General features: G+C 56.5%; 3 protein-coding genes across 6 annotated transcripts in view; all 3 read right to left on the bottom strand.

Annotated features, from left to right (window-relative positions):
* CPT1C (carnitine palmitoyltransferase 1C) overlaps positions 1-10,566 on the bottom strand; it is a 20,153-nt gene extending 9,587 nt beyond the window's left edge. Inside the window, exons 1-7 of the mRNA XM_034986981.1 lie at positions 10,445-10,566; positions 9,855-9,918; positions 9,578-9,732; positions 5,207-5,346; positions 3,161-3,332; positions 2,802-2,903; positions 2,584-2,721 (exon numbers count right to left, since the gene is read on the bottom strand). Of these exons, the coding sequence (XP_034842872.1) occupies positions 2,584-2,721; positions 2,802-2,903; positions 3,161-3,332; positions 5,207-5,346; positions 9,578-9,718 (693 nt within the window). The 5' untranslated portion in view covers positions 9,719-9,732; positions 9,855-9,918; positions 10,445-10,566. The remainder of the gene's footprint in view (positions 1-2,583; positions 2,722-2,801; positions 2,904-3,160; positions 3,333-5,206; positions 5,347-9,577; positions 9,733-9,854; positions 9,919-10,444) is intronic.
* A 683-nt stretch (positions 10,567-11,249) lies between these two features.
* On the bottom strand, positions 11,250-13,294 carry ADM5 (adrenomedullin 5 (putative)). Its single transcript, XM_034987135.1, is given in 4 exon segments — positions 11,250-11,449; positions 11,451-11,621; positions 11,624-11,708; positions 11,923-13,294. Coding segments are annotated over 4 exon segments (525 nt in total). The 5' UTR covers positions 12,027-13,294; the 3' UTR covers positions 11,250-11,284.
* A 109-nt stretch (positions 13,295-13,403) lies between these two features.
* Positions 13,404-23,188, bottom strand: PRMT1 (protein arginine methyltransferase 1). 4 transcript variants are annotated; one of them, XM_034987062.1, is made up of 11 exons: positions 23,082-23,188; positions 20,889-20,942; positions 20,232-20,333; positions 19,302-19,457; positions 19,098-19,161; positions 16,885-17,027; positions 15,961-16,048; positions 15,746-15,861; positions 14,763-14,913; positions 14,381-14,502; positions 13,404-13,703 (listed from the first exon to the last, which is right to left on the bottom strand). In XM_034987062.1, exons 1-11 carry the CDS (start codon positions 23,115-23,117, stop codon positions 13,620-13,622), a joined length of 1,116 nt encoding a protein of 371 aa, XP_034842953.1. In that variant the 5' UTR covers positions 23,118-23,188; the 3' UTR covers positions 13,404-13,619. The 4 variants fall into 4 exon arrangements, with proteins under 4 accessions (XP_034842953.1, XP_034842955.1, XP_034842954.1 ...); XM_034987064.1 differs by lacking the exon at positions 23,082-23,188 and adding an exon at positions 22,510-22,690; XM_034987063.1 differs by lacking the exon at positions 20,889-20,942.
* Positions 23,189-24,064: the final 876 nt, after the last annotated feature.

Raw genomic sequence — 24,064 nt, 5'->3', positions numbered from 1 at the left:
GGGGCGCCTGGGTGGCTCAGTCGTTAAGCGTCTGCCTTTGGCTCAGGTCATGACCCCAGGGTCCTGGGATCGAGCCCCGCATCGGGCTCCCTGCTCAGCGGGGGGCCTGCTTCTCCCTCTCCCACTCCCCCTGCTTGTGTTCCCTCTCTCGCTCTGTCTCTCTCTGTCAAATAAATAAATAAATAAAATCTTTAAAAAAAAATAGTGAGTCTGCTTCTCCCTCTCCCTCTGACCCTCCCACCCACTTGTACTCTCTCTCTCAAATAAATAAAAATCTTAAATGAAAATAAATAAAAGGAATGAAAATCTGATGTGCACTATAACATGGCTGCACCCTGAAAGCATCATACCTGGTGAAATGAATCCGGCACAAAAGGACAAATCGTACATGATTCTACTTATACGAAAAATCTAAAATCGGTCAATTGCTAGAGGTAGTAAGTAGACTAGAGGTTACCTGGTACTTTGGGGAAGTGGGAATGGGGATGTGTTCCCTCATTGGTACAGAGTTTCTGTTTGGGATGAAAAGTTCTAGAAACAGATTGTCGTGACGGTTCCACGACATTGCAGATGTACTTAATACCACCGAATTGCATACTTAAAAATGGTTAAAATGGTAAATTTTATATTATGTCCATTTTGCCACAATAAAAATTATGTGTATCTATATGTTACATATATTTTACATGGTATATTAAATATATTTCTATAAGTTATAAAATATCCAATCATACTATATATTATACAATTTAAAATTACATAGAACATATAAAGTTTATATAACAAATTAAAAATATAGATTAAAAAGTCTGTGATAAGACAGCAGTGTCAGACTTTAGTTGGCCTTCGTTTTTGTTTTTTTTTCCTTTGTTGTACTTAAGATAATGGGGTACAGCCTTACAGGTACAATGAAATAAATACATTGTGTGTGTGTGTGTGTGTGTGTGTCCGAGCATGCATGAGCATATGTTTTGGCACAGAATCTGGCCCAACAGCTTGAAGGAAAAAAAAATGTAAAAATTAAGGCCTGGCTCCCCTCCTACCCCTCCAAACACAACTCAGTCCCCTCCACGGAGCTTGTCTGACTGACCTTTCCATGTTGCTGCCCCTTGGGGCTCTCTGTCCCAGATCCTCTTCCCTTCCAAGTCCAATGTTTCTGCAGCTGAAGGTCCCGTTTGCTGTCACCCAGGCCTCTTTCCTGAGCCCTCACTCAGGGATCCGGCTGCCCCAGGGCATCTCCTCTGCACCCCCCCCAGGAACCCCCATGGAGCTCAGTGCCTTCACCCCAAAGCTGCTCCCCTTCTCCCCATCTCAGAGAGAGCCCTGCAGTCCCTCCCACACCAGGTGAGGCTCGTGGGTGCCATCCTCACCATCTCCCCACCCCCAGCTTGGCAGTCCCAGCCCCACCCTCCTGCCTTGACCCTGCCTCATCCCCCTGTCAGGCCTCCTCCTCTCCCCCACGTCCTCACCCTAATATCCTCTCCAGCCTCCCAGCCTCCGGTGTCTCCCCTCCAGTCTTTCCCCGACGGCAGAGCTGATCCTGACCCTCCCCTGTTCAGAATCCTCCCATGGCTCCTTGGCACCCCCTAGAAAAAGTCCAAGGTCCTCAGCTGGAGTTAAGGCCTCTCCCCACCACTCCACCATCACCTCCCAGAGGATCACCCTTCAATCCTTTGTTCCAGCCAGAGGAAAGCCCTCCTTGTTCCCAAAACATGCCCTACAACCTCCTTATTTCCTCACCTCTGCTCAGCCTTCTCCCTCCTACCAACCTGACAGGTTCAAGTTCTGTCCAACCCTCAGGGCTCAGCCCTAAGAAATTCTCCTCCTGGAAACCTAATCCTCTCATCCAGTCAGACCGTCCCACCCCCCCAGACACTCACACCACCCTATGTGTCTTTATTGCTACCTGCACCTCATCTCATCCCACGCTGCCCGCCAGCTATTTATAACTTCCTACATAATAAAAGGCCTGTAAGCCCTGATTTGGGTGAACTGCCGTCTTGTTCTGTGCCTCAGTTTCCCAAGAAACTGAGTCAGAGTACTACCAAAGGCCTAGCTCCTCAACTCAGAAGCCCATTTGGGGGGAGGTGCCCTCGCGCAGAAGGAGGGGGTAAAACAAGAACAACTCTGGGGGCGGAGGCTCAAAATGTTTTTTGCCTCCCGCCAGGGGAGGGCTGAAATGTTGGATAAGTCCTGGAATTGCGGTTGCAATCCTGGGGGGCTGGGGGCGGGGCTGTGGATGTGGGCAGGCCCTGGAGGCGGGGCTTAGAGTATTGAAGTCAGGCTCAGAATGTCGGAGCATGGGGTGGGGAGGCTCAATATGTAGGCACATGACGATGGGGCTCAGAATATTGGAGAGTAGGAGCAGCAAGTCGGAGCATCTGGGGCTGGGTTTAAACCAGGGGAGCGTGGGGGCGGGGCTCAGAATATAGAGCATGGGGCGGGGCTCAAAAATCGCGCGCCGCAGGGCCAGGGGGCGGGGCGGGGGCGCGGGGCGGGGCGCGGGCGGGGCGTGGGGCGTGGCCTAGACCCACAGGTTAGGAAGGAGCCTCAGAACCTTGCGGATCCGGGTGTGGGACTCACGTAATTGGACGCCAACCAGGACTTGAGCTGCAGGTACCACTGCAGCAGCGACGCCTGCAGCCTCAGGAATTCCTGCGCGAGGACTGACGTCCAGTCGAAGTCCTCGTCGGAGAGGATGGGCCGGACAGATTCCAGGTACTGAGGGGCAAGGAGAAGAGGGTAGGTCACGCCCCCGGCCGCCGCCCCCCGCCCCCGGTGGAGGTCCCAGGCAGGCCCACCTTGCGCACGGTGTCCTGCACGGAGGGCACGGGCTGGCGTGGCAGGGAGCGCTGGTAACTGAAGAGCATCGTTTTGCGGCCGGAGAAGATGCGGACCAGGGCCTGGAGGGAAGCGGGAATTAGTGGGTCGTTACACCCCTCACTGGGGTCGCGGACCAGGGTCGGGGGTGATGTGGCAACCTACAGAGAGAATGGGGTAGAGACCCAGAGGAAGTGGGGACAGAACCCCAGGAGGAGGAATAGAGACCAGAGAGAGGTGGACAGGGTCCCAGAAAGGTGGGGGCAGAGACCAGAGACAAGGAGACAGAGAAGTGGGTCCCCGGAGGGCCTGAGCAGGGAGGGCTCTGCCCCTCACATACCAGCCAGGTCTTGGTGGGGGAGGACATGGCTCCGTGGGGTTCAAGGAGCCAGCCATGGTAGGACAGAAGCAGCCTCAGGGCCACGTGAAGCGTGAAGATCAGGGCCCCCCACAGACACGACGCAAACAGCGCTGCCGCCAGGATTCCCCGAAGCCTGTGGTGCTGTCCACCCCTGGGAGTGAACGAGAAAACGGGCCTGGGTCTCCCAGCCGCAGAACGCCCCTCCCCTCCGGCCCCACCCAGCCCCTGCTCTTCCGATCGTTCTCTGACCCTGGTCTTTTGACTGGGGGCATATCTTCTAGAATGGGAGTCAGTCATGGAAATCCCATTTCCTCGTTTGTAAAGTAGGCATGGATCCTCTCTCTATGCCACCCCTCCTCCCCCGGGTTCGTGAGGACAGCAAAGCTCCTAAAATCACTTCCCATGGAAATTGATAGGTACTTAATAAGTGGGAGCTGGGGGGCGCCTGGGTGGCTCAGTTGGTTAGGCGACTGCCTTCGGCTCAGGCCATGATCCTGGAGTCCCAGGATCGAGTCCCGCATCGGGCTCCCTGCTCGGCGGGGAGTCTGCTTCTCCCTCTGACCCTCCTCCCTCTCATGCTCTCTGTCTCTCATTCTCTCTGTCTCAAATAAATAAATAAAATCTTAAAAAAAAAAAATAAGTGGGAGCTGGTTTTTTTGTTTTTGTTTTTTTAAGGGACACACACTTGGGGCACCTGGGTGGTTCAGTTGGTTAAGCGTCTGCCTTCAGTTCAGGTCATGATCCCAGGGTCCTGGGATCAAGTCCCATGTCAGGCTCCCTGCTCAGTGGGGAGTCTGCTCCTCCCTCTCCCTCTGCTCCTTCTCCCCTCACATGCTCTCTCTCTCTCAAATAAATAAATAAAATCTTTAAAAAAAAAGAAGAAGAAGAAGAAGGGACACACTTCTCTCTCCCAGCAATCAAATTATACTCTAAAGCAGTGGTTCTCAAAGTGTGGCCCTTGGCCCAGCAGCATCCGAAGGGCCTGGAAGCTGGTTGGAAATGCAAATTCCCAGGCCCCACCCACAGCTACTAAAACAGAATCTCTTGGGGTGGGGCCCCGCCATCAGTGTTTTAACAAGCCTCCCAGGTGGTTCCAATACACACTCAGGTTTAAGAAAACGTTGATCCGCTGATCGAAAACTACCGTAGATCAACATGTTTGCAAAGTGGCAATCAGGTGTGTGAGCAAGGCCCACCTGGAGGACTTGGGGGGAGTTACTTCCCCTCGCTACACTGGATAAATCTAGCCTTCCTGGAAATTCCTATCTCTGATGCTGGGTCTGTCCTTTGGGACTATCTGTACAAAACCTGAACCTTCTTTCCCAGGAGGACTAAGCCGAGAATTAGAACCATTAGAACCTGTCACTTCACCTGCACCTGGCTTCCAAAACTTTCTCCAAAATGACAATTATGATAATACAACCACTCTCATTTAGTAACCTCCTGGCCCTGTATTGAATGGATCACATGCATGCTTTTTTAAAAAGGATTTTATTTATTTATTTACTTAAGTAGGCTCCATGCTCAACGTGGGGCTCGCACTCATGACCCTGAGATCAAGCGTCGCATGCTCCACCTACTGAGCCAGCTGGGTGCCCTTCCATGTGCATGCTTTTGTTTCATTCTCCCAACCACCCTGGGAAGCAATTATTATTACCTACATTTTATAAATGAAGACTGACAAGAGAATGGTGAAGTCTCTTGCCTAAGACTACACAACTGGGGCCCAGCAGAGCTCCTACTTTTGTCAGTGCATATGTAACCATATCTGGACATTTTCTAGCTTGTCAATGTCCCTCTTAGCAAGAAAGGGAGGAAATCACCTCCATTTTACTCGTGCTGTACCTTTATTAATCTGACCCAAAGTGAATCCCAGAGGTTACTTTTCTTTTTTATTTATTTGTTTGTTTATTTATTTATTTTGAGGTTACTTTTCTTTAGCAGGCATGCCACACTGATAGAGAAACTCACTGGGTGGAGGAAGAGGCATTAGGGAGGTTACTCAGCTCAGGTGGGGGAGCTCACCAGTCCGGCAGCAACTCTTTGATCTTTTCCATCAGTCCTAGAGAAGGATCCAGCTGGAGGAACCAGGCGAGCTGGATTGCACTGAAGAGGAAGAGCCAGCTGAGGGGGCTGGCGGGGAACACACCAGTGAGAAAGTCATTCTGTGGGGAGGAAAGGGCACCCATTCAATCAATTATCCCTCCTCTGAGCACAACTCTTAGATATTGACAGAGTACCCAGTGTGTGCTGAACCCCAAGCTGGGTGTTCAAGACCCAGTGGGGACCAGACAGATCTGGGTCCTGCCCTCAGGGAGGTGAGTCAGGAATGAAGCGAGTGCTAACGGACATAAAGCAAGGCACAGGAGCCCTGCAGAGGCGGGTTGCTCAAATTGAAGGAGTCAGGGAGGGTTCTCTGGAGGAGCTTACTCTCAGGCAAAATGATCCCCCATATACAGCAGGGTCTGGAGCTCGGTAGGCCTTCTAGAACTACATGGCCATGGAATGAATGAAAGTCCTGGGCTACTAACCAGACTCCCAGGGAAGTGCCATGGAGATAACTAACACTTAACCAAGTCTCACGACCAAGCACCTTCTACAAGGATGAGCTCTTAAAATCCCCCCAACAGCCCTGTGAGGTGGGTACTTAGGTGATCTCATTTTACAAAAGAACACTTAGGTTCAAGGTCACACAGCACGATGAGAGCTACTGTTAGTGGGGGTATCGGCAGCAGGGCTCAAGAAACCGCGTTCTCTCTTTTTCCCCACATTTAACCAACAGGAAAGCCTCAGAGATCATGGTTTAGAACTTGGGCTCTGGAGCCCTGGGCTTAAAATCCCTGCTTTGTCACTAACAAGCTAAGTGACCGCAAACAAGTGGCTTCCCCTGTCTCAGTTTCCTCATCTGTAGAATGGGAACAATCCCAGTACAGGGCTCATAGGGCTGTCACGAGGGTGGGATGAGAAAATGTCCTTCCACAAATGCTGATTGCAGTCCTACAGCAGTGACAAGAGGACAGCAAGAGTCCTGCTCTCCTGGGGGACAGAGACAATAGCTACCCAAAAGGATTTAGGGTAGTGTGACAGTTGGCAATAGGGACTATGGAGAAAAATAAAGCCAAGGGGGCTGGGAAGAGGGCGAATTGCATAGCTCAGAGCCAGGCACACAGTAGGCGCTCAATAAACATGATTACAATGACCCTTTCTATTGCTACTCTGCTTCTTGTTGGGGATTTATTCACTTCACGATCTTTGGTTTGGCCAGAAAAGCTTACAGGCAAACGTGGTGCTTCCGTTGTTTATGATTTCTTTTTAAGAGAAGCTGTTGGCTCCTTTATCTGGTGCTCTGGATTGTCGTAGAACAGGGGCTTTGTAGTAACAGGAAACTCTCCAGAGCACTTCCCAAGGACCAGGCGCATCAATAAATCATCTCATTGCCCTGTTGCTCAGTAAGGTAGCAGTAAATACCATTATGCCCATCGCACGGGTGAAGAAAACAGAGAAGAGAAGAGGTTGGAAGAACTTGTCCAAAGCCACAGAGGGTCCAATGTCAACGCCTCAAATCATCCAGATGCCTCAGGACCCTAATGCAACAGGATGCACTGCAAGGTGCCACATCTTGTATGCATTTGGAGACCAACTCAGGAATCCCTCTGACCTGCTGATGAATGACCCCCATGGATGCTGTGCCACTTGCTTGGCCCAGATGACCCACTGCACGTAACCCACGACAGCCCCATGGCATAAGTCCCGCCCGGGAGGGCAGGCATGAGCGTGGGCTCCACAGCCAGACTAATTCTAACTCTGCCTCTTAGCAGCTACGTGACCTTGGGAAAGTGAAAAAGCCCTTCTCTGGGCCTCTGTTCCTTCATCTGTAAAGTGGGACTAATAATAGGTCTACCTTAGAAGGCTATAAGGAGGATCAGGTGAGCAATAGGTTTATTTTTATTTTTAAAAGATTTTAGTTTTGCATAATCTCTACACCCAACGTGGGGGTCCGACTCAGGACCCCAAGATCAAGAGTCGTTCACACGCAATACATTTAAAGTGAGTGAGTGTAGAGACCAGGATACACTAAATATTACCTAACATGATTTTAGAAATGAGGGAGCAAAAGCCCAGAGAAGTTAAGAACATGCCGGAGGGCACACAGCACCTGTGGAACCACCAGGATCATAAAACAGCGATGTTGGACGGGTCCCTTCTGTGAGTCAGGCCCTCTGCTAAAACCACTAATGGTTGCAACAATCTCTTGAGGGAGGGACTGTCAGGGATACTGTTTTATAAATGAAGAAATTATGGAATTTCAGCCCTGTGGTTGCTGAGGGCACAGCCCTCACCCTGGGACCATGTTCCAGGAGCTACGAGACTTCGCGGTGGCCCGTGGGGTCCACAACGGAAGAGGAAGACATAAGAGCATCAGGTGTCCAACAGGGAGAGAGGTGGCTATGTGATAGAAAGGCAAGAATGATCATTATTACAATTACCAATTTACACTAATGAGAGGGTCTGGAGGGGGGGACTCAAAACTAGGGGTCAAAATAGTCAACAATGCAGCACTAGTCAAAATCCACCTACAAGCATAGAAATCAGAACAGTGGCTGCCTTGAGTGGGGGGGGCGTGCACCGGAAAAGGACTCAAAGGAACATTCTAGAACGGTCCAGGCCAGGCTGTCTTGATAGGAAGTTGGTTACACGGGCATTGTCAAAATTCAAGGACGGTATATTTTAAAACTGTGCATTTTTTCTGAAACTATATCTTAATTTTTAATACACACACTTATGTGTGTGTATGTATATGTGTATTTATGTATTTAACCACAGGCTAATGGCCACATGGTAATGTTTTAATTGATGGATTAGCCTGAGGCCCAGGGGGTTCCCCTGCTCTTTGGAGGCGGGGGGCACCTGGCTGGCTCAGTCAGTAGAGTGTGTGACTCTTGATCTCAGAGTTGTGGGTTCGAGTCCCATGTCCAGTGTAGAGATTACTTGAAAATAAAATCTTAAAAAAAAAGAAACCAGACAGAAACTCTTTGGGGGTCTGGGGTAGTGGCTATTTATCCACGGGAACAGATATCTCTCTATTTTAATAACTCATAAGGTTATAGAGGTTCAATCCAGCCTGTTCAAACGTCTCAGCTTCAGGAGATCCTCCGGGGCCCGGGCCACCCCCTTATTTAGTGACAACACCCCCAGCCTCCCTCTTTCCACCCGGCGGGCCTTACTGTTCGCCCATAGCACATGTCACGTGATCTGACATACTCCACATCTGCTTATGTGTCCCCTTATTGCCTTCTCCTCCTACTGAATCAAGAGTTCCACAAGGGCAGGATTCCGTCTTGCTCCCTGCCATGTCCCCAGTGTCCCAAACAGTGGCAGGCCCTTAATAAATGCTCCATAGATACCTGGTTAATGAATCAAGAACAATATTATCAAAAGCTAACACTCTGCACTTGACATGGGCCAGGCGGTTCGCTCAGTGCTTACATGTAAGAAGAATTCACTTAATCCTCGCGACTGTCCTGTGAGGGAGGTGTTATCATCACCCCCGTTTGACATGTGGGGAAACTGAGGCTCAGAGAGGCGCACTTGCCCAAGGCCATGCAGCTGGTAAGTGGCAGAGCCAGGATTCAAAGTCAGGCTTGGCCAACCCCACAAGTGTTCAAGATTTGTGCTCACAGACAGGGAGACTCTGGATGTACGCAGGGCCATAGTTCTAGAACTGGTGACCCTGGGGGCAGGCGTGGGCTCTGGTTAGATGTTGGGCCTGGGCATTCTAGAGCAAGGGCAACGAGCCCAGACTGGGACAGCAGGGTCTATAGTGATGGAGAAGTGTGGATATAGACATTTGGAGGTTCACATCTCGGAACCATAGGGAAGGTGCACTGCATACCGGAGAGGGGGATTGGGGATTCAGAAGTGAGGGCAAGGAGGCGGCCCCCAGACCCAGGGGCATGGGCTGGGGGAAGAAGGGCCCTTCAGGATTGGGGTGCGGGCTGACCAAGATCTTGATCGGGTCACAGTGTTCTGAAATGAGCACCCAGTTTAGAACCTAGAGACGAAAGGGGGAGGGGAGCACCATGGGGTATGGGGTCTGAATTCTAGAAACTGGGTGGAAGCTGGGTTTGGGGGGTGTGAGGAAAAAGGGAAGTGGTCCAGGAAGTGGTGTTAAGAGGTGAATAGAGGTTCCCAGTAGGTGAGGTTGAGGGTTCCCAAGTGAGCCTCGGAGAACCCAGAAACGGCTATTTAAGGGGTTCTGAAAGTCGACAGCAAAATTCCCAGGAGGGGGTGATAGGATCCCATGAAGGAATCACCCACACGCCGGAGTGGGCCTCGGGCACCCCTGAAGCACCTAACTGGATTCCTGGAAGGAAACCAAGTCGTGGCTCTCCTCACCCAGAAACGGGAGAGGTGCCTTTTCCAGGAGCGCAGTCCGGAGAGGTAGATCTCCTGCAACACGGGGGCACTGAGCTCCACTTCGGCCCCATCCGAGGTCATCGAGGGTCGGAAGCCCACGGCCTGGTGCGCTTCAGCCATGTCACCCTAGAGCCCTGGGAGGTGGACAGAGGGTCATTCTCCGGGTCCCCAGCCTCAGACCCGGGAGTCGGGCCCCCAACCCCCTCCTCCTACAGACCCAGGAATATAGGACGGCAGCTCACCCTTCCCTAATCACCTGAGGGGTCTTGAAGGACTTGGCCAGACACCTCCGGTGCTGGAGGGACGTCAGTTGGGGACCTCTGTGAACGCATAGAGAGGCAGGAGGGACAACTCGCGTTAATTCCTTTTGCGGTTCTGCTGAGAACGAGGTGCAAGGCAGTGCGCCCCTCCCCATGAAGGACTTTCAACATTCAGGGTTGGGGGCGGGAAACAGGTCCAGGGCTGAGTTGCGGGGTCTAGGGAAAAACATTAGTCCGAGACCCATTTGAAATGAACACCTGCCGGACGTTGGCACCGTCCGCCCCATTTCCAGGGCGACAGGGGGATGGAGTGGGGGGATGGGGTGGGTGAGGAGTGGCGGGGGAGGAGCAGGGGGGTAACGTCTATAAATTCGTCCGCTCTAGGGTGGCCCAGCGTCCCCTCCCCCGCACCGGGGGCTGGAGGGGATGGGGGAGGGAGCACCCTACTGCGCATGCCTCACAGCCAGGGATGCTGAGGCTGTGAGCCGATGCGAGCTTCGAGGACAAGTGATGGAGAGACCCGCACGCCCAACCCAAGACACAGGCCTCCCGGCCCCGCGGGAGCTCGAGCCCCTCCAATACTTACCACGCCGAGTCAGAGGTCCGCCGATCCAATCCTGGAGACCAAGCCCGAGCACACCCCCCACCCTCGATTTAGAGCGCCAGACCCAAGGCTCCCACTTGCATATGTCCAATCCCAGGGCGACGAGTCCGCGACTTGGTCGTCGGGCCTCCGGAGCTCCTGGTCGCCCCGCCTCCGGAGCTCCTGGTCGCCCCCGATTATCCAACATCCAGGCACCCGGATTTCTGCCTCGCGCGTGCCTTGCCGGGTATTCGAGTCTCTGGTTTTATCCCCGCCCCCTTCCAGCCCTCTGCGTTCTATCCCCGCCCCCTCGAATCCCGGCGTCCAATCCTCTCCCTCCGTTCGATCCCGAGCCCTCAGTCTTTTTCTGCTCCGCCGGATTTCTCCACCATTGGCTTCCTGGGTTCTAAGCTGCTCCTCTCCTCCGAACCCCAGGTTCTTGGGCTTCCCGCTCCGCTTTGTCTCACTCTCCTTCCTCTCTGCAAAACGAGGCTCGGCTTGGAACCCACAGCCCACCTTTGGGTACACATGAAGTCACGCGCGTGGGTATCGAGCCAGAGCGAATCAAAGTTCTACCATCCCGAGGAGGGAGGGCTGCTTGGGGGTTGGGTCAGCCCACCAAAACCGCCCACGGAAAATGCAAGCTGCACGGACTGAGTGGTGCGAAGGAGAAGCTACAGCGGATTGGATTCAAGTTAGACAGTCAGGGGGACTTCCGTGTGGGAAAAGGTGCATGGATAAAGGGGAAGAATATGTTAGAGACTGGGCTCAGATTGGGAGGCCGGAATGGGCACAGACAAGCGGAGTCTGAAACAGGAAACTCGTTTTATTAGGCTCTGGACGTTAGTATTCTTTGTACATGCTGGGTCCCGGTGTGCCCCTGGGTCCAGCCCAGATCACAGCGGGGGGAGACAGTTTTTGAGTGAGCCCAGGAGATGGAGTTAGGGGGAAAGAAACTTGGGGTCGTGGCCCCAATACACAGATGGGTAAGCTGAGGCCAGGGGAGGGCCAGGGACGTGCCCGACGTCACCCAGGAAGCTGGGCACTGCGCTGGCCTCTTTTCTTCAGGCCAGGGTCCTGGAGACGGAGCAGGACCCTGGCCTCGCGCCGGCGGCGGCGCCCGTAGCTGTGAGGGTCCTGGGGCTCGCGGCCGGCCTTCCCTGAGTGCTCCTTGATGGAGGCGGAGCGGAGCCAGTATATCATCTCTGGGAGGCGGTGGGTCTGGCATGTGCCCAGGGAACAGAGGCGCCTGCGGTGCCGGGGCTGCCTGGGGAGGGAGCAGGGGAGAAGGCCGGGTTCAAACAGAATCCTCTCGAGAAAGGGGTCTCGGTGGAGTCGGGACACCCAGAACTCTGCGACCGCAGAGGCGCGCTTACAGATCATCATCATTCCACCGACGCGGGAAGCAGTGGCCTGAAGGGGGCGCACGCTCCTCGCGGTCTTCTTCCTGCCCTGTCCCCGCCGCCACCCGCCTTTCTCACCTGCCCACGGAGTCCGGGTCCCCCAGGACGGAGGAAGCGAGAAGCAACAGGAGGATGTGGCAAGTCATCGTGGGGTGGGGCCGGGAGTGGTCCTCGAAACCCATGTGCCTTGAAGTGGCCCCTCCGGGGTGCGGCTCCGGCCCCTTCCCGAGTCCGACAGTCCCCTGGAGGCCCGCTTGGGCGCCAGTCCCCACTGCCCAGGCGGGGAAAACTGCGGCCAAGAGTCGAGGAGGCCACACCACGCCAGAAGGGGAGGCTTAGAACCCGGATCCCCACGTCCTGCTCCTTGGCTTCTGAGGCCTCGCGGGTGCGGTCACACGGCGGAGCTATGACCCTGGGAGGCCTCGGGAGAGGGACCCCTTTAAGGCGGAGGGAAGAGGGGCGGGGCAGCTGACACCTGCTAGTGGTGACACAGCTTAGGGCTTCCAGGAAAGGGGTGGGGGCAGGGAGGCGCTGGGCTCCTGTGACCTCAACCTCAACCCCTTGGGGACCATGTCTCCTGGGCCAGGCTCCTTCGTGGGTCGGGCAATGCGGGGAGCGAGCGGAGCCGCGTCGGGTTGTAGACAGAGGGAGTCTGGGCCCTAGCCCCGCGGTCGGACACCATCCTGGAGGAGGACTAGGTGCAGACGGGTGTGAAGTGCCACCAGGCCTGGGGTTCCCTCTGTACTGAAGCAGGTGGAACCAGGGCCGCGGAAAGGAAAGTCACGGTGGCTTAGGTGATGCAGGTCCTGTGGAGAGCACCCTGGGGGACCAGGGACTCTGTGCACAAGGCCATGAGGAAGGGTCAGATGTAGATGCCACGCCTGCAGCAGAGGGTGAACACACAGCCCCTGGGGAGCTGTCAGTGGGGCCTCCGAGTCCATCTCTGTAAAGACGGGAGGCGGGGAGGCCCTGCTGCCCTAAGGTGGGACATCCCCCCCCCTTGTCCCCCACCTCCAAGTCCCAAGCTAGGCTGGGGGAGCAAGCAGACACACAAGGAATTCTATCCCCTTAATATACCCCCCATGACTCAGTTTCCCCACCTGCAGAGGGCAGGGCAGTAGTCACTGCCAGTCAGCCCTGGCCTGGCCTTGGAGGGTCCTGGACAGGAAAAAACAGCCAGACAGTGGAACAATGTGTGCGCTGGGGGGAGGGGGGGGAAGATGACTTTCTGGGAAACTTAAGGACCCAGCTATGCTGGGAACCCACACCCCAACCCTCCCCCAGCCCAGCAGGGCAACCGGGGGCAGGAGCCCTGCCCAGTGGGGACAAGAGGGAACAGGGCCTCAGGGGGCATGAGTGAGGGAGATTGGGGGGGGAGGGACAGGGGAACAGAGACTAGAGGCCAGAGCCAGGGAGCAAGACCTAGAGACACAGAGGTGGGGACAGCGACCTACAGCTACCAGCAGGTGCCATTCCAGCACCCCCCGCTGCTCAGGCTGTCACTCCAGCCCCTGCAGACCGAACCCCAACCCCACTTTGCCCCCCAGGAAGCCGAGCCGTCCCAGCTGAGGATTTATTGGCGTAAATGCAACCATATAAAAACATAAGTTATGAAAAACACAGTCACGATGTGCCCCGCCCCAGCCCAGACCCCTAGAACCCCCTTCTGAGGGAGGGAAGGAGAGGAAGGGGGAGCCCCCAAACTGCCTAAGAACGCCGCAGCCCCTGGGCCCGTGGAGGGCCGGCCCGGCCGGGGTGGGAGAAGCCGGGCCGCCTCAGCGCATCCGGTAGTCGGTGGAGCAGGACAGCTCACACAGCTGGCCCTTGAAGTCCAGGTCAATGGTGAAGTCCAGGTCGCGCTGTGGGGAGAGGGCAGATGAGGGGGACCGCACATGGGACAGGCAGAGATCTGGAACCGTCTGAGTCAGGAAGCGGCCGCAGGGGGTGCGCCCCCAGCCATCTCCCACACTCCCCAGAGACCCCACGTCCAGGCTGGGGGACCGCACGTTGCTGGTCCCACCCTCAGCCCTGACTCCCAGCCGCGGGTGACACCCTCAAAGGCACCTGGAGCCCAGCCAAGCCCGCCCCTCCAGGGCAGAGCTCAGCAGCTCTGGCTCTCGCTTAAGGGTTGTTCCCACATCAGGACCGTTCCCATCAGTAAAGCAGATACGCCTTCCCTCTTCCAGGAAGCAAACCTCTCCCCCAGCACACTTCCTCCCACACGGCAACACTCATGGTCCCGACCCCACTGTCCCCACGTCCTCGGCTCCCAGGCTTCGTGGAGGCCAGGCCTCGCTCCGCGCCCCCCACCCCCCAGCGCTCCCCGGAAAGGCTTGGGCCAAAATCGCCAATAACCTTGAAGATTTCTGCCCTCAGGCCCACCCGCCCCGACTCCAGGCTCCAGACCCTTTGTCCTCCCATCCAGCCGGGGTCTCCCCCGGGGTCGCAGACTCAACCGGGCAGAGGGCTGGCGGGGCCCCAGAACAGGCAGCAATGCCCCCCTGAGCCCACCCCCCCCGCCCCCGCCGCGCCTCACATTATTCTTGGCATTGGGCCGCATGCCGATGGTGCCAAAAATCTCCTCGCCTGTCTTCACGGTCAGGTAGTCCTCCATGTAGAACACGGTCTGCTTCCAGTGTGTGTAGGGGGACTCGGGGCCTGGGGGTGCAGTCGGGTCAGCCGGGATGCGGCCAGCCGCCAGGCCTCCTGTCCAGCCCCCGCCCTGGGCCTCGGCCGGGCCCTTCCCTTTGTCTGGCCCCTCCATGACCTTTGCTGCGCCTCCGCCATCCCTGAATCCCTCCACCCTCATCAAGCCTTGGAGAGGAACTGTTGGTTACTGTTTCACGGGTGGGGAAACGGAGGCATGGCCGGCCCCCTGGCTCCCCCTGCTGGTTCCTGCCCGCCCCCCCCATGCTCACTGGTGGAGAAGCCCGTCCTCTTGTGGCAGCGGGTGAACTCGATGTTGAAGTAGGCCACGAGGGCGTGCACGTAGTCATTCCGCTTCACTTGCAGACAGAAGGGGGAGGTGAAGGTCAGGTCTTCCACCTTGACAGTGTAGATGTCCACCTCCTGCGGGACAGGCCCCGTGAGCCCCACTCCCCAACACGCAGCCCAGCGGGGGGCGGGAAAGCCTGGGGGCGCCACGCTGCAGTCCTGCTGCCTTCTCTCCCATGGCCAAAGCCCACCCCGGACGGTTCTACTTCCTAGAGCTACTACTTCTGCTTCAGAGAATTGCCCCTTGCCCCTTCTCCACGGCCTTCACCCTGCCCGGGGGCCTCTTCGCGGAGCTCCCTACCTCTGCCCCCCACCCCCCCTCCCCCGCCACAGCTCCTTACCCGACCTATCGGCCATGTGACGATTTTAAAACACTGTCCATCAGCTCAGGTCAAACTCCTGCTCAAAACCCCGACAGCTCCCTGGCGCCCGCCCTCCCAGCTCCTGTCCTCACTCGCTCCAGACTCCCTCCTCCTCCTCCTCCTCCACCAGGTTTGGGCCGCCTCTCGCAGCCCAGCGCAATTCTAGGGCTCACCCCAGTGTCCGGCTCCGTGTGCGGACACCGAGGGGCTCAAGAACCGATCGCTGCCATGGTGTTCTTCCTCAGTGGCCCAAGTGCATATCAACTTGCTCAGGGCCTTGAGCTTCCTGCATCTGGAGTGCTGGCCAGCTCAGGGGTGCCCCCCTGGAATGCATCCCCCCAGAGCAGTGCCCGCCAGTCTGGTCTTGCTCCCGGTGGCACCTGGAACCACCCACGGGGCTGGGCTCATGAAGCTTTTTAATGGATTTAAGTGGCTTCTCCGGCCAGCAGGTCAGACTCCCAGGCCTCGGGCAAACACTGGGCCACCTGATGTCGCGGCCCTTCCTTGGTTCCAACCCTGGGGACACCTGGCCACACCCCCCTCACCTTTATGAGACAGGCGTTGGTGACCAGCTGCTTGGGGTCCACCACATCCACCAGGGGCTCCTTGATGGCCACATCTTTGATGCAAGACATGTCAAAGCCGTATACGTTCTCCCACCCTGGGGAGGCAGGCAGGGAGGAGGGGTGAGCCCATCAGGGGCACCCAGGCCAAGCCTGCCCCGCCCCCCGAGCTCCTGGTGGGGGGCCCCCGAGCTCACAGTGAATCTTGTAGTCTTTGTACTGACGGTCTTCAATGGCTGTCACATACAGCGTGGCTCGGTCCGGGAAGATGAGGCCATCGGGGGCCTGCCGAGGGGTAAGGGGAGGGTGTGAAGGATTGGGGGGGGCTTGGAACACTGCCCCCAAACCTTGACAACTTGGGTCTCTATCCACACACGCTATCCCCACCCTGGTCTGAGCCACCTGGACTCCTACAATGGCCTCCTCACTGGTTCTTCGCTTCTGCTCTCATGCCCGCATCTACTCCCCACACGGCTGCAAGGTGGCATCCAGGAGCACCTAAGTCTCAGGCCTGTCCTTCACAGGTTCTGAAGAATCTGCAGAACTCTCCCTGGCTCCTCAGAGAGGAAAATTAAAGTCTCACGGGGATGCTCAGGCCCCTCCACCCCCTTCCCTTCTACTGTTCTTCCAGACCCTCAGTCCACTCCCTGCTGTTCCTCAACACCCAGTAAGAACACTCCTGCCCCAGAACCTTTGCACCAGTTCCTCTGCCCAGATGATCTTTGCCACAGATCTCCTGCAGCTCCTACCCCTTGTTCAGGTCTTAGTCACCGCCCCCTGGGGAGCCTGCTCCCTGAGCATCTGGAACCGTGGTCCTCTGGCCTCTCCCCATCCTTTCGCCCTGCTATGGTCTTCGTCCCAGCACCCCAGCACCAGACACCTCCTGACACTGTCTCCTTGTCACTGTCTAGCTCCTGGTGCCTGTTACCTCCCATTTTGGCTTTGGGCCCTCCCACATCTGAGCAGTCAGTCCCCTGCACGAAGTCCCCTGCGGGGGAAATATCTAGTATGGCTTTGGGTTTTCTGCCCAGGCCCTGATTGATAGGTGCTCAACACGTGGCCGAAGGAGCCCAGGCTGTGTGAGCCTGTGTGAGCTGCTCCCACCCTGCAGGGGGCCTCACCAGCCACTTGTCTCGGGCGTAGAGCACGGTGTTGAGCATTGACTCGTAGAAAAGGCAGTAGCCCATCCACTCGCTGATAATGATGTCCACCTTCTCCACCGGAAGCTCTACCTCCTCCACCTTCCCCTTGATGATGGTCACCACTGCGGGGGCAGAGAGAGGCACATGCAACTGGCCCCGAGGAGACCCGTCTGCTTGCCTCCCCTGGGGGACCAGAACCTGGGGACCCCACTGGAGCCGCCCCTGTCTCCTCCAGGAAAGGCTGGGAGCTGCATTCGGGCATCTTCAAAGAACTCTGCCAGCCGAAGCCATTCTCTGAACTCAGGGTTTTTTGGTTTTGCTTTTTTATAATTTTTTTTTTTTAAAGTAATCTCTATGCCCAGTGTGGGGCTCAAATTCACGACCCCGAGATCAAGAGTCACACACTCTATGGACCCAGCCAGGCAGGTGCCCCTCTGTTAACTCAGTTTTGTTTTTTTTTAAAGATTTTATTTATTTATTTGACAGAGAGAGACAGCGAGAGAGGGAACACAAGCAGGGGGAGTGGGAGAGGGAGAAGCAGGCTTCCCGCCGAGCAGGGAGCCCGATGCGGGACTCAATCCCAGGACCCCGGGATCATGACCTGAGCCAAAGGCAGACGCCCAACGACTGAGCCACCCAGGCGCCCCTGTTAACTCAGTTTTAAAATTCATTCATCACCTGGATATTTTTAAGGCAGAAGCAGAAATGTATGGGTTAGGTACTGGATGATAAGACTTTGTCGTTAACAGGATGGTCATGTTTTTTGAAAGCCTTCATTAGAGAGAGACACACACACAGTAAGATTTATAGGAGAAATGACATCACGGTTGAAATTTGCTTCAAATGGAAATATTTAAAGCTCAGTGGTAGGTATCTGGGGGCTCATTATACTAATCTCTCTTTATATATATATATATATATATATAATCTTTTTAAAAAAAATCACTACGGGGGCGCCTGAGTGGCTCAGTCGTTAGGCGTCTGCCTTTGGCTCAGGTCATGATCCCAGGGTCCTGGGATCGAGCCCCGTATCGGGCTCCCTGCTTGGCAGAGAGCCTGCTTCTCCCTCTCCCACTCCCCCTGCTTGTGTTCCCTCTGTCACTGTCTCTCTCTCTGTCAAATAAATAAATAAAATCTTTAAATAAAAAAAAATCACTTCGGGGGCGCCTGGGAGGCTCAGTCAGTTGAGCATCCAACTCTTGGTTTCGACTCAGGTCATGATCTCAGGGTCGTTGGCTCCAGCCCTGTGTTGGGCTCCACGCTTGGTGTGGAGTCTGCTTGAGATTCTCTCCCTCTCCCCACCTCCCTGTACTCTCTAAATAAATAAATAAATAAAATCTTAAAAAAAAAAAATCACTTCAGTGTCTAAAATGCTAGGAGCCTCCACATCCGGAAAACCCACCATCTTCCCTCATTCTCTGCCCCAGGAACCCGACAGGTGGGAACTCAAAAGCCACACGGCAACATCCACACAACCGGCATTTTTGACCCAAGCAACCCTCCTTTAATAACCTGACCTCCCAGATACACTAGTTCATACATAAGATGACAGTGCAGGCTAGGGGATGAACGTCTCAGGGGCTGCTGGAATGCCCACCCCCAGGAGCCCGACTGAGAGAGCTGGGGTACGTGCAGGCAATAGCCATCATGGAAAAGAGCAAGATAATCGAAAAGAGCAAGAGCCTCTCACATCTGGAAATGTGTGAAACTACACGATGAGCAGGTGGAAGAAGTAAAGGGCAAAAGGCTCGCGTGAAATGCTATTTATGTCTAAGACATGCATGTGAGCGTGAAAACATTTACACGTGTATGTGCTTGTGGGTGTAGACTTCTCTGGAAGGGAATGTGGGCTGAGCTTAGAAGGGCGGCTGAGAGACTTCTCACCACGGACCCTCAGGTGTCAACCCCATGCCTCTGCAAACTAAAGACTGCTTCTTGCCCCCGTGTTTGACGAGCGAGGCACTAGGCTCGTGACTTTGCCACTCGATTCCTAAACCGGCAGCACGCGCCTTGTCACTGCCCGTTGTGAGCTCTGAGAAGGGATTCTCAGGCTGCCGGCAACTCAGAGCCCGTGGCGGGAGGAACAGCTGAATCTGTGTTCAGTGATGACCCCCACCCCACTGCCAAGGGCCCCGGGGAAGCGGGAAATCACCCACTCCATCCCCACAAACCCATTCTCTTCCTGGGCTCACCATGGTCTAACTTGTTGGCTTTGACGATCTTCACCGCATAATCAGAGATACTGGAACACTCGATCTGGGGGCCCAGGAAGAAGGGAGGGTGAGAACCCCCCACTCCCACCCTCCGCCCCCAGTCCCCTCCATCCAATCCCTGAGCCCTGAGGGGCCCCTCTCTGTCCCCAGGCCCTGGCCCGCCTGCCCGCCCAGGACACTCACCCCAATGACCTTGCGGGCTCCAGCCTTGGCAGCAAACATACAGAGGATCCCTGTGCCGGAGCCCACATCCAGCACCACCTTGTCCTTGAAGAGGTGCCGGTTGTGAAACATGGAGTTTCGGTATGTGAGGGTGCGCACCTCATCTTTCAGCATCTCCTGGAGGGGGAGGTAGGGGCGCAAGACACAAGCATATCATGAGGGGGCCCACGTCCCCAGCCGGAAAATGGGGTGCCCTGGCCTCTGACACACTGGCGGTTTGGAGAGCTAGAGCTCAGTCCTCCCACTTCCTTAGTCCCCTTGGAACAAGTCATTTCCCTCCCACATGCCTCAGTTTCCCTATGTGTAAAATCAGACCGGATGAACTAATCTCCCTCCCGCCTTGGCCTGATTCTACCATTGCCTCCCGAGCCCCAGTGATCCTTGGCTGTACCCAGCACTTAGTGCCCCTAAACGGTACACTTAAAGGTAAATTTTGTTATGTATATTTTACCACAATTTGGAAGAGGCCTCAGCAAAAGGGGAGGGAAAAAAAAAGGGAAAAAAGTGCTCAGAATCGCATCCCCACCACCTTCGGGGACCTCGGTGCGAAAGGGTCCAGAAGCCCCGGGGCACAGCAGGCGGGAGCCGCTGGGGGGCAGTCCCACCGCCAGCCACTAGAGGGCGGCAGAGACCGGCAGGCCCTGACCTCCGGCTCAAGTCTCAGGCAGGCTCGCCCGCGCTCCCACCCCAGCCTCCCGAGAGGGCCAGGCTAAGCGCCGTCTCCAAGGCAACGGCCGGGAGAGGCGACCCCGGGGTGTGTGCCTCACACCCAGAGGGGCGGCCAGGCACGCTGCCAGGGGAGCAGGGCGCATGCGTGGGAAATTAAGCTCCAGCCCTCCCAAACATTAACCCCCTCAAGATTCAGCAGCTCTAGGAGCTGTTCCCACTCACCTCGTGAATGCCGAAGTGAGCATAGGAATCAAAGTAGTAATCTTTGGACGTCATGTCCTCAGCATTGGGCTTCTCGCTGCTTTCTGCCTGGCCACAGGAGACCTGGGAGGAGGTGGATGGGAGCACGGGTCAAATCTGGGGGCTCTCTAAGGCCTCTTAAACCTCCAGGTCCCTACTTCTCCCTGGAGAATAGACACCCCCCCCAAATCATACCATGGCAACCCTACAGCCCCCGTCTGCCATCTTGCCTCCCCCCAAACCCCAAAACCTTACAACCCCACTTTCCTCTTCCAGGACCCCTCCCCAGAGCACCATCCAGGGGAGTACCCCGATACCCCAGCCACGCCTACCATCTCTCCAGTCTCTCTGCCCCCGTCTCTAGCTCAGCCCACAGCTGGGGAGGGGAGGGGAAGGCAGAATTGGGGCTGACACGGGAAGGGCAAAGTGGGGGGGCTGGAAATGTAGTTAAGGAAGTAGCCACAGTATTTGGGGAGGCCAGATGGGAGCCACAGACCTGGAGGGGGTTTGTACTAACATTTTGGGGGCACAGGGTAAACTGGTTTGAAGCAAGAAGAATCATGGTTAGACCGCTAGAAAGGGCCTGATATGTGGCAGGATATATTTATGTGGGGGAGGGTCTCACAAAAGGATATTTACTTCTTCAAGAGGCGGCTGGAGGCTCATCCCATTAGCCAAGGTGGCTACAAAATTCTAGGAGAGAGTAACAGGGAGACAGGATTAGCTACTGGGAGTGGCTAGGGGAGGGCCAGGCCAGGGGACCCCAGCTCACAGGGGAGGGGGTGTTTCCTGCAATTTTCCTTTTCCTTGGCAGGGAGTGGTGGCAGAGGGAGCAAGTAAAGAGGCAGGGCTGTTTCTAAAAGGGGTGGGAGAAGTGGGGGGAGAAGAGATGGGGTTCTATCCCAGCTACGGCTGGAGAGATGGTGGCCCGCCCCCACGCTGTCCCTCTCTGACCAGGCACCTGACCACACACACCTCCCCCATCCAGGCCACAGGAACTGGCACCCGCCAGGTACACAGGCACCACCAGCTGTCGCTCCCCCTCATCATCTAATCCCCCCAGATTAGGTGACACTTCCTGACACACACCCCCATCCTGGGGTGCCGTGAGTAGCTGGCGGGGGGGACTGGCAGGATGTACCCACTGGGCATCTGCCGCCTCTGCAAACAAGTCTCTTGTCTGAGAGGACCCCAGGAAGGAGGTATGGCACACAGACACCCCCACCAGGGTGGCACCCTGACCCCTAGCTCCTGCCTTGGACTCAGGAAGCCCCAAACAAAACCAGCCCGAGCCAACCTCCTAGCTTAGTCCCCTCTTCCCAGGAAGGTGGAGTCCCAGGGAGGAGGCCCGACTCTGGACCCTCAAACCCCTCCACACGTGGGGCCAAGGCCTGAGGCAAGCTCTAAGAAAGATACTTCCTCCACCCATACAGACCCTGGTCCAGGAGAGAGCCAAGGTGGATGGGAGCCATTGGCGTGACACCCGGGAGCTGCCTGCCCCCCAATGCTACAAGGTAACAGGAGGCAGTAGGCAGGCCCCATCAGATTACATCCCTTCCAGATGTGACCACCCTCCGGGCCCCAAGAAGCACGAAGTCACAGACATGACCCACGAAGCTCCAAGCCCCGCCCCCACTCTCCCAAGCCACTGAGGACACCTACAAAGGAGGGTGACTGGTAAGGGGATTTCCCACTGGGACCCATTTCTCAATACCACTAATACCACGACCAGGCAAGTCCCAAGAGGTCTTGAAATAGCCCCGGAGCCAACCCCGTATGGCTGCACAAGAACCAAACCTCTCAGGAAACCATTTCAAGCCTCCAGGCTCAGGACCCTCAAACAGGGCTGCAGGAAGGGGGAGGTCCCCCACCTTCGCATAGGCGCCGGGGAAAGAAAGGTCTCCAATAGGAGGTAAAGCTCGTAGTTTATATTCCCCACATCCTCTTCCCAGCACAGACTCTCCCTCCCCTCGCCCGGGAGGGCTCCGAAGGGGAGGTGGGCTTTGGGACACGCCCCATGAAAAAGATGTCCCTCCCACACACCCAAAAATGGCCACAAGGGGGTGCACGACGCCTTATCGGGAAGGATCTCCTTCAACTAGAGGCCCCCCCACCACCCAGAGGGAGGTCACAGGGGCATGCCCCATCCCCCCAGCTCCCAAAGCCCCGGGCAGGAGAGAATCCAGGCACAGGAAAACGGCGGCCCGGAGGGAACCAATTCTTCCTCTTCCTCCAATCCCAACCCAGGAATGCACGAAACCTGGACCGAAGCCTAAGCAGATGCCCCGGTATCGGGAACGGGGTTTTGGAGGGTCGAGATACACTGTCCCTCCAGAGAGACTCTTTACTTCTCGGAGGAACCGATGCACGTACACCCCGAGGGGTACGTCGCGATCCCCGGGGAGAGGACAGGGGGCCTCCGAGGGAGGGTCGGAGCCTCCTCTCCGCCCCCCCCCGGGGCGCCCCTCCCCCGGCCGGGGGCGGGGCCTTTGTCCCGCACGTGGAGCCCGCCCGGCCACCGGGCACGGCACACCCCCTCCCCACCCACCGTGCCGCGGCCACGTGGGGGGCAGGCCGGAAGCGCCCCCAGCCCTCCTCCACGTGGGAGGGGGCACGACACCTTCAGCTCGACCAGGTGCCGCAGGCCCCCGAAAGCTAGGAAACCCGCACCTCAGACTGTATCCCGGGATCCGGAGCATGCGGCGTCCCCTCCGTACGGCTGAGAGCCTTCATCCCCAATCCGCCCATTCGGAGCCCCTTCCCCACGACGGAGGCATAAAACATCGACCCCCCAAACCTCTCCCCACCCCCGACGGCGCTCCAGGCGCTCACCTCCATGATGCAGTTCGCGGCCTCGGCTGCCGCCATCTTCACCCGCACCTACTCCTCCTCCTGCCGCCGAGACCCCCCCCTTTCTCCGCACTCCCCCGGGACCGCCTTATACCGGAGGGTCCACGGCCCGCCCACAACGACCCCGCCAGGAGATCTCATTGGCAATGGAGGCGGCCCGTCTGAGAATACCGTTTACCAATTGGGCAAAGAAGACGCCCATCAAAGTTGAGGGGCCCGCCCAGTCTGGTGTGCGGAGCCCCGCCCCCTTAAGTCGACGGGGATGGGAAAGACTGCCCGTCTGTCGCAAAAACCGCGGCTGATGATTGGGCAAAGTCTACCAGAAGTTCCCGCCCCTGCCCCCCCAGCACCGCCTCAAAGCTTCCCGGCGGGCCCCGCGCTAAGCGGACATCTTGAAAGAGAGCTGTCCATCGCCAAAACAACCCGCCTCTTTGTAGCTGCTATTGGTTTATCCTGAATGTGACGTCATGAAGCCTTTAGACAGCCCTCGTCTAGCGGCTGATCTCAAGGAGAACGCGGCGATTGGCCCACGAGGAGGGAGGAAGGCCGGCCTTTAGGCTCCAGCGATTGGCTCCAAGAATAGTCACTCCTCAGCCATTCGGTGGATTCTCCCGGCCGGAGGGGAGTTCAGAAGGAACAAGGGAGCTTGTGCCCATTTACCTGAGGGACAGACTGGAGAAGTGAGAGGCCTGGAGAAGAGGAGGGCTTGTCTGGGGTCCGACACGAGTCGGTAATAGGACTCGGGCCTCAAGACATAGAACCAGCTAGCCCTCTACCTAACTGTCCCGAGTTCTTTAAATCCAACAACCCCACTCAAGCCACTTGGCCTTGGCCGGGTCCCTCCGCCAGCTGGGAACACTCACCTCCCTTGGCCTGTCAATTCCTATGTATCAGTCAGGGCGCAGCTTGGGTGCTCCTTGCTCCGGGAAGCTTTTCTCCTCTTGCAGAAAAAGTCACTACAGATC

The sequence above is a fragment of the Mirounga leonina genome, unplaced genomic scaffold, assembly GCF_011800145.1.
Source record: "Mirounga leonina isolate KUSES-001 unplaced genomic scaffold, KU_Mleo_1.0 Mir_376, whole genome shotgun sequence".
NCBI classification, from domain to species: Eukaryota; Metazoa; Chordata; class Mammalia; order Carnivora; family Phocidae; genus Mirounga; species Mirounga leonina.
Note: the sequence above shows the minus strand (reverse complement) of the source record. Positions and strands in the feature narration are given on the sequence as shown.

What these genes read in the sequence shown, in the direction of transcription:
- PRMT1 (XM_034987062.1), bottom strand. Translation starts at nt 23,117, where the DNA reads ATGGCGGCAGCCGAGGCCGCGAACTGCATCATGGAG. An exon ending in CCGCGAACTGCATCATGGAG is followed by an intron (nt 20,943 to 23,081) that starts GTGAGCGCCTGG and finishes ACTCTCTCCTAG; the next exon opens with AATTTTGTAGCCACCTTGGC. An exon ending in CTCACTTCGGCATTCACGAG is followed by an intron (nt 19,458 to 20,231) that starts GTGAGTGGGAAC and finishes CTCCCCCTCCAG; the next exon opens with GAGATGCTGAAAGATGAGGT.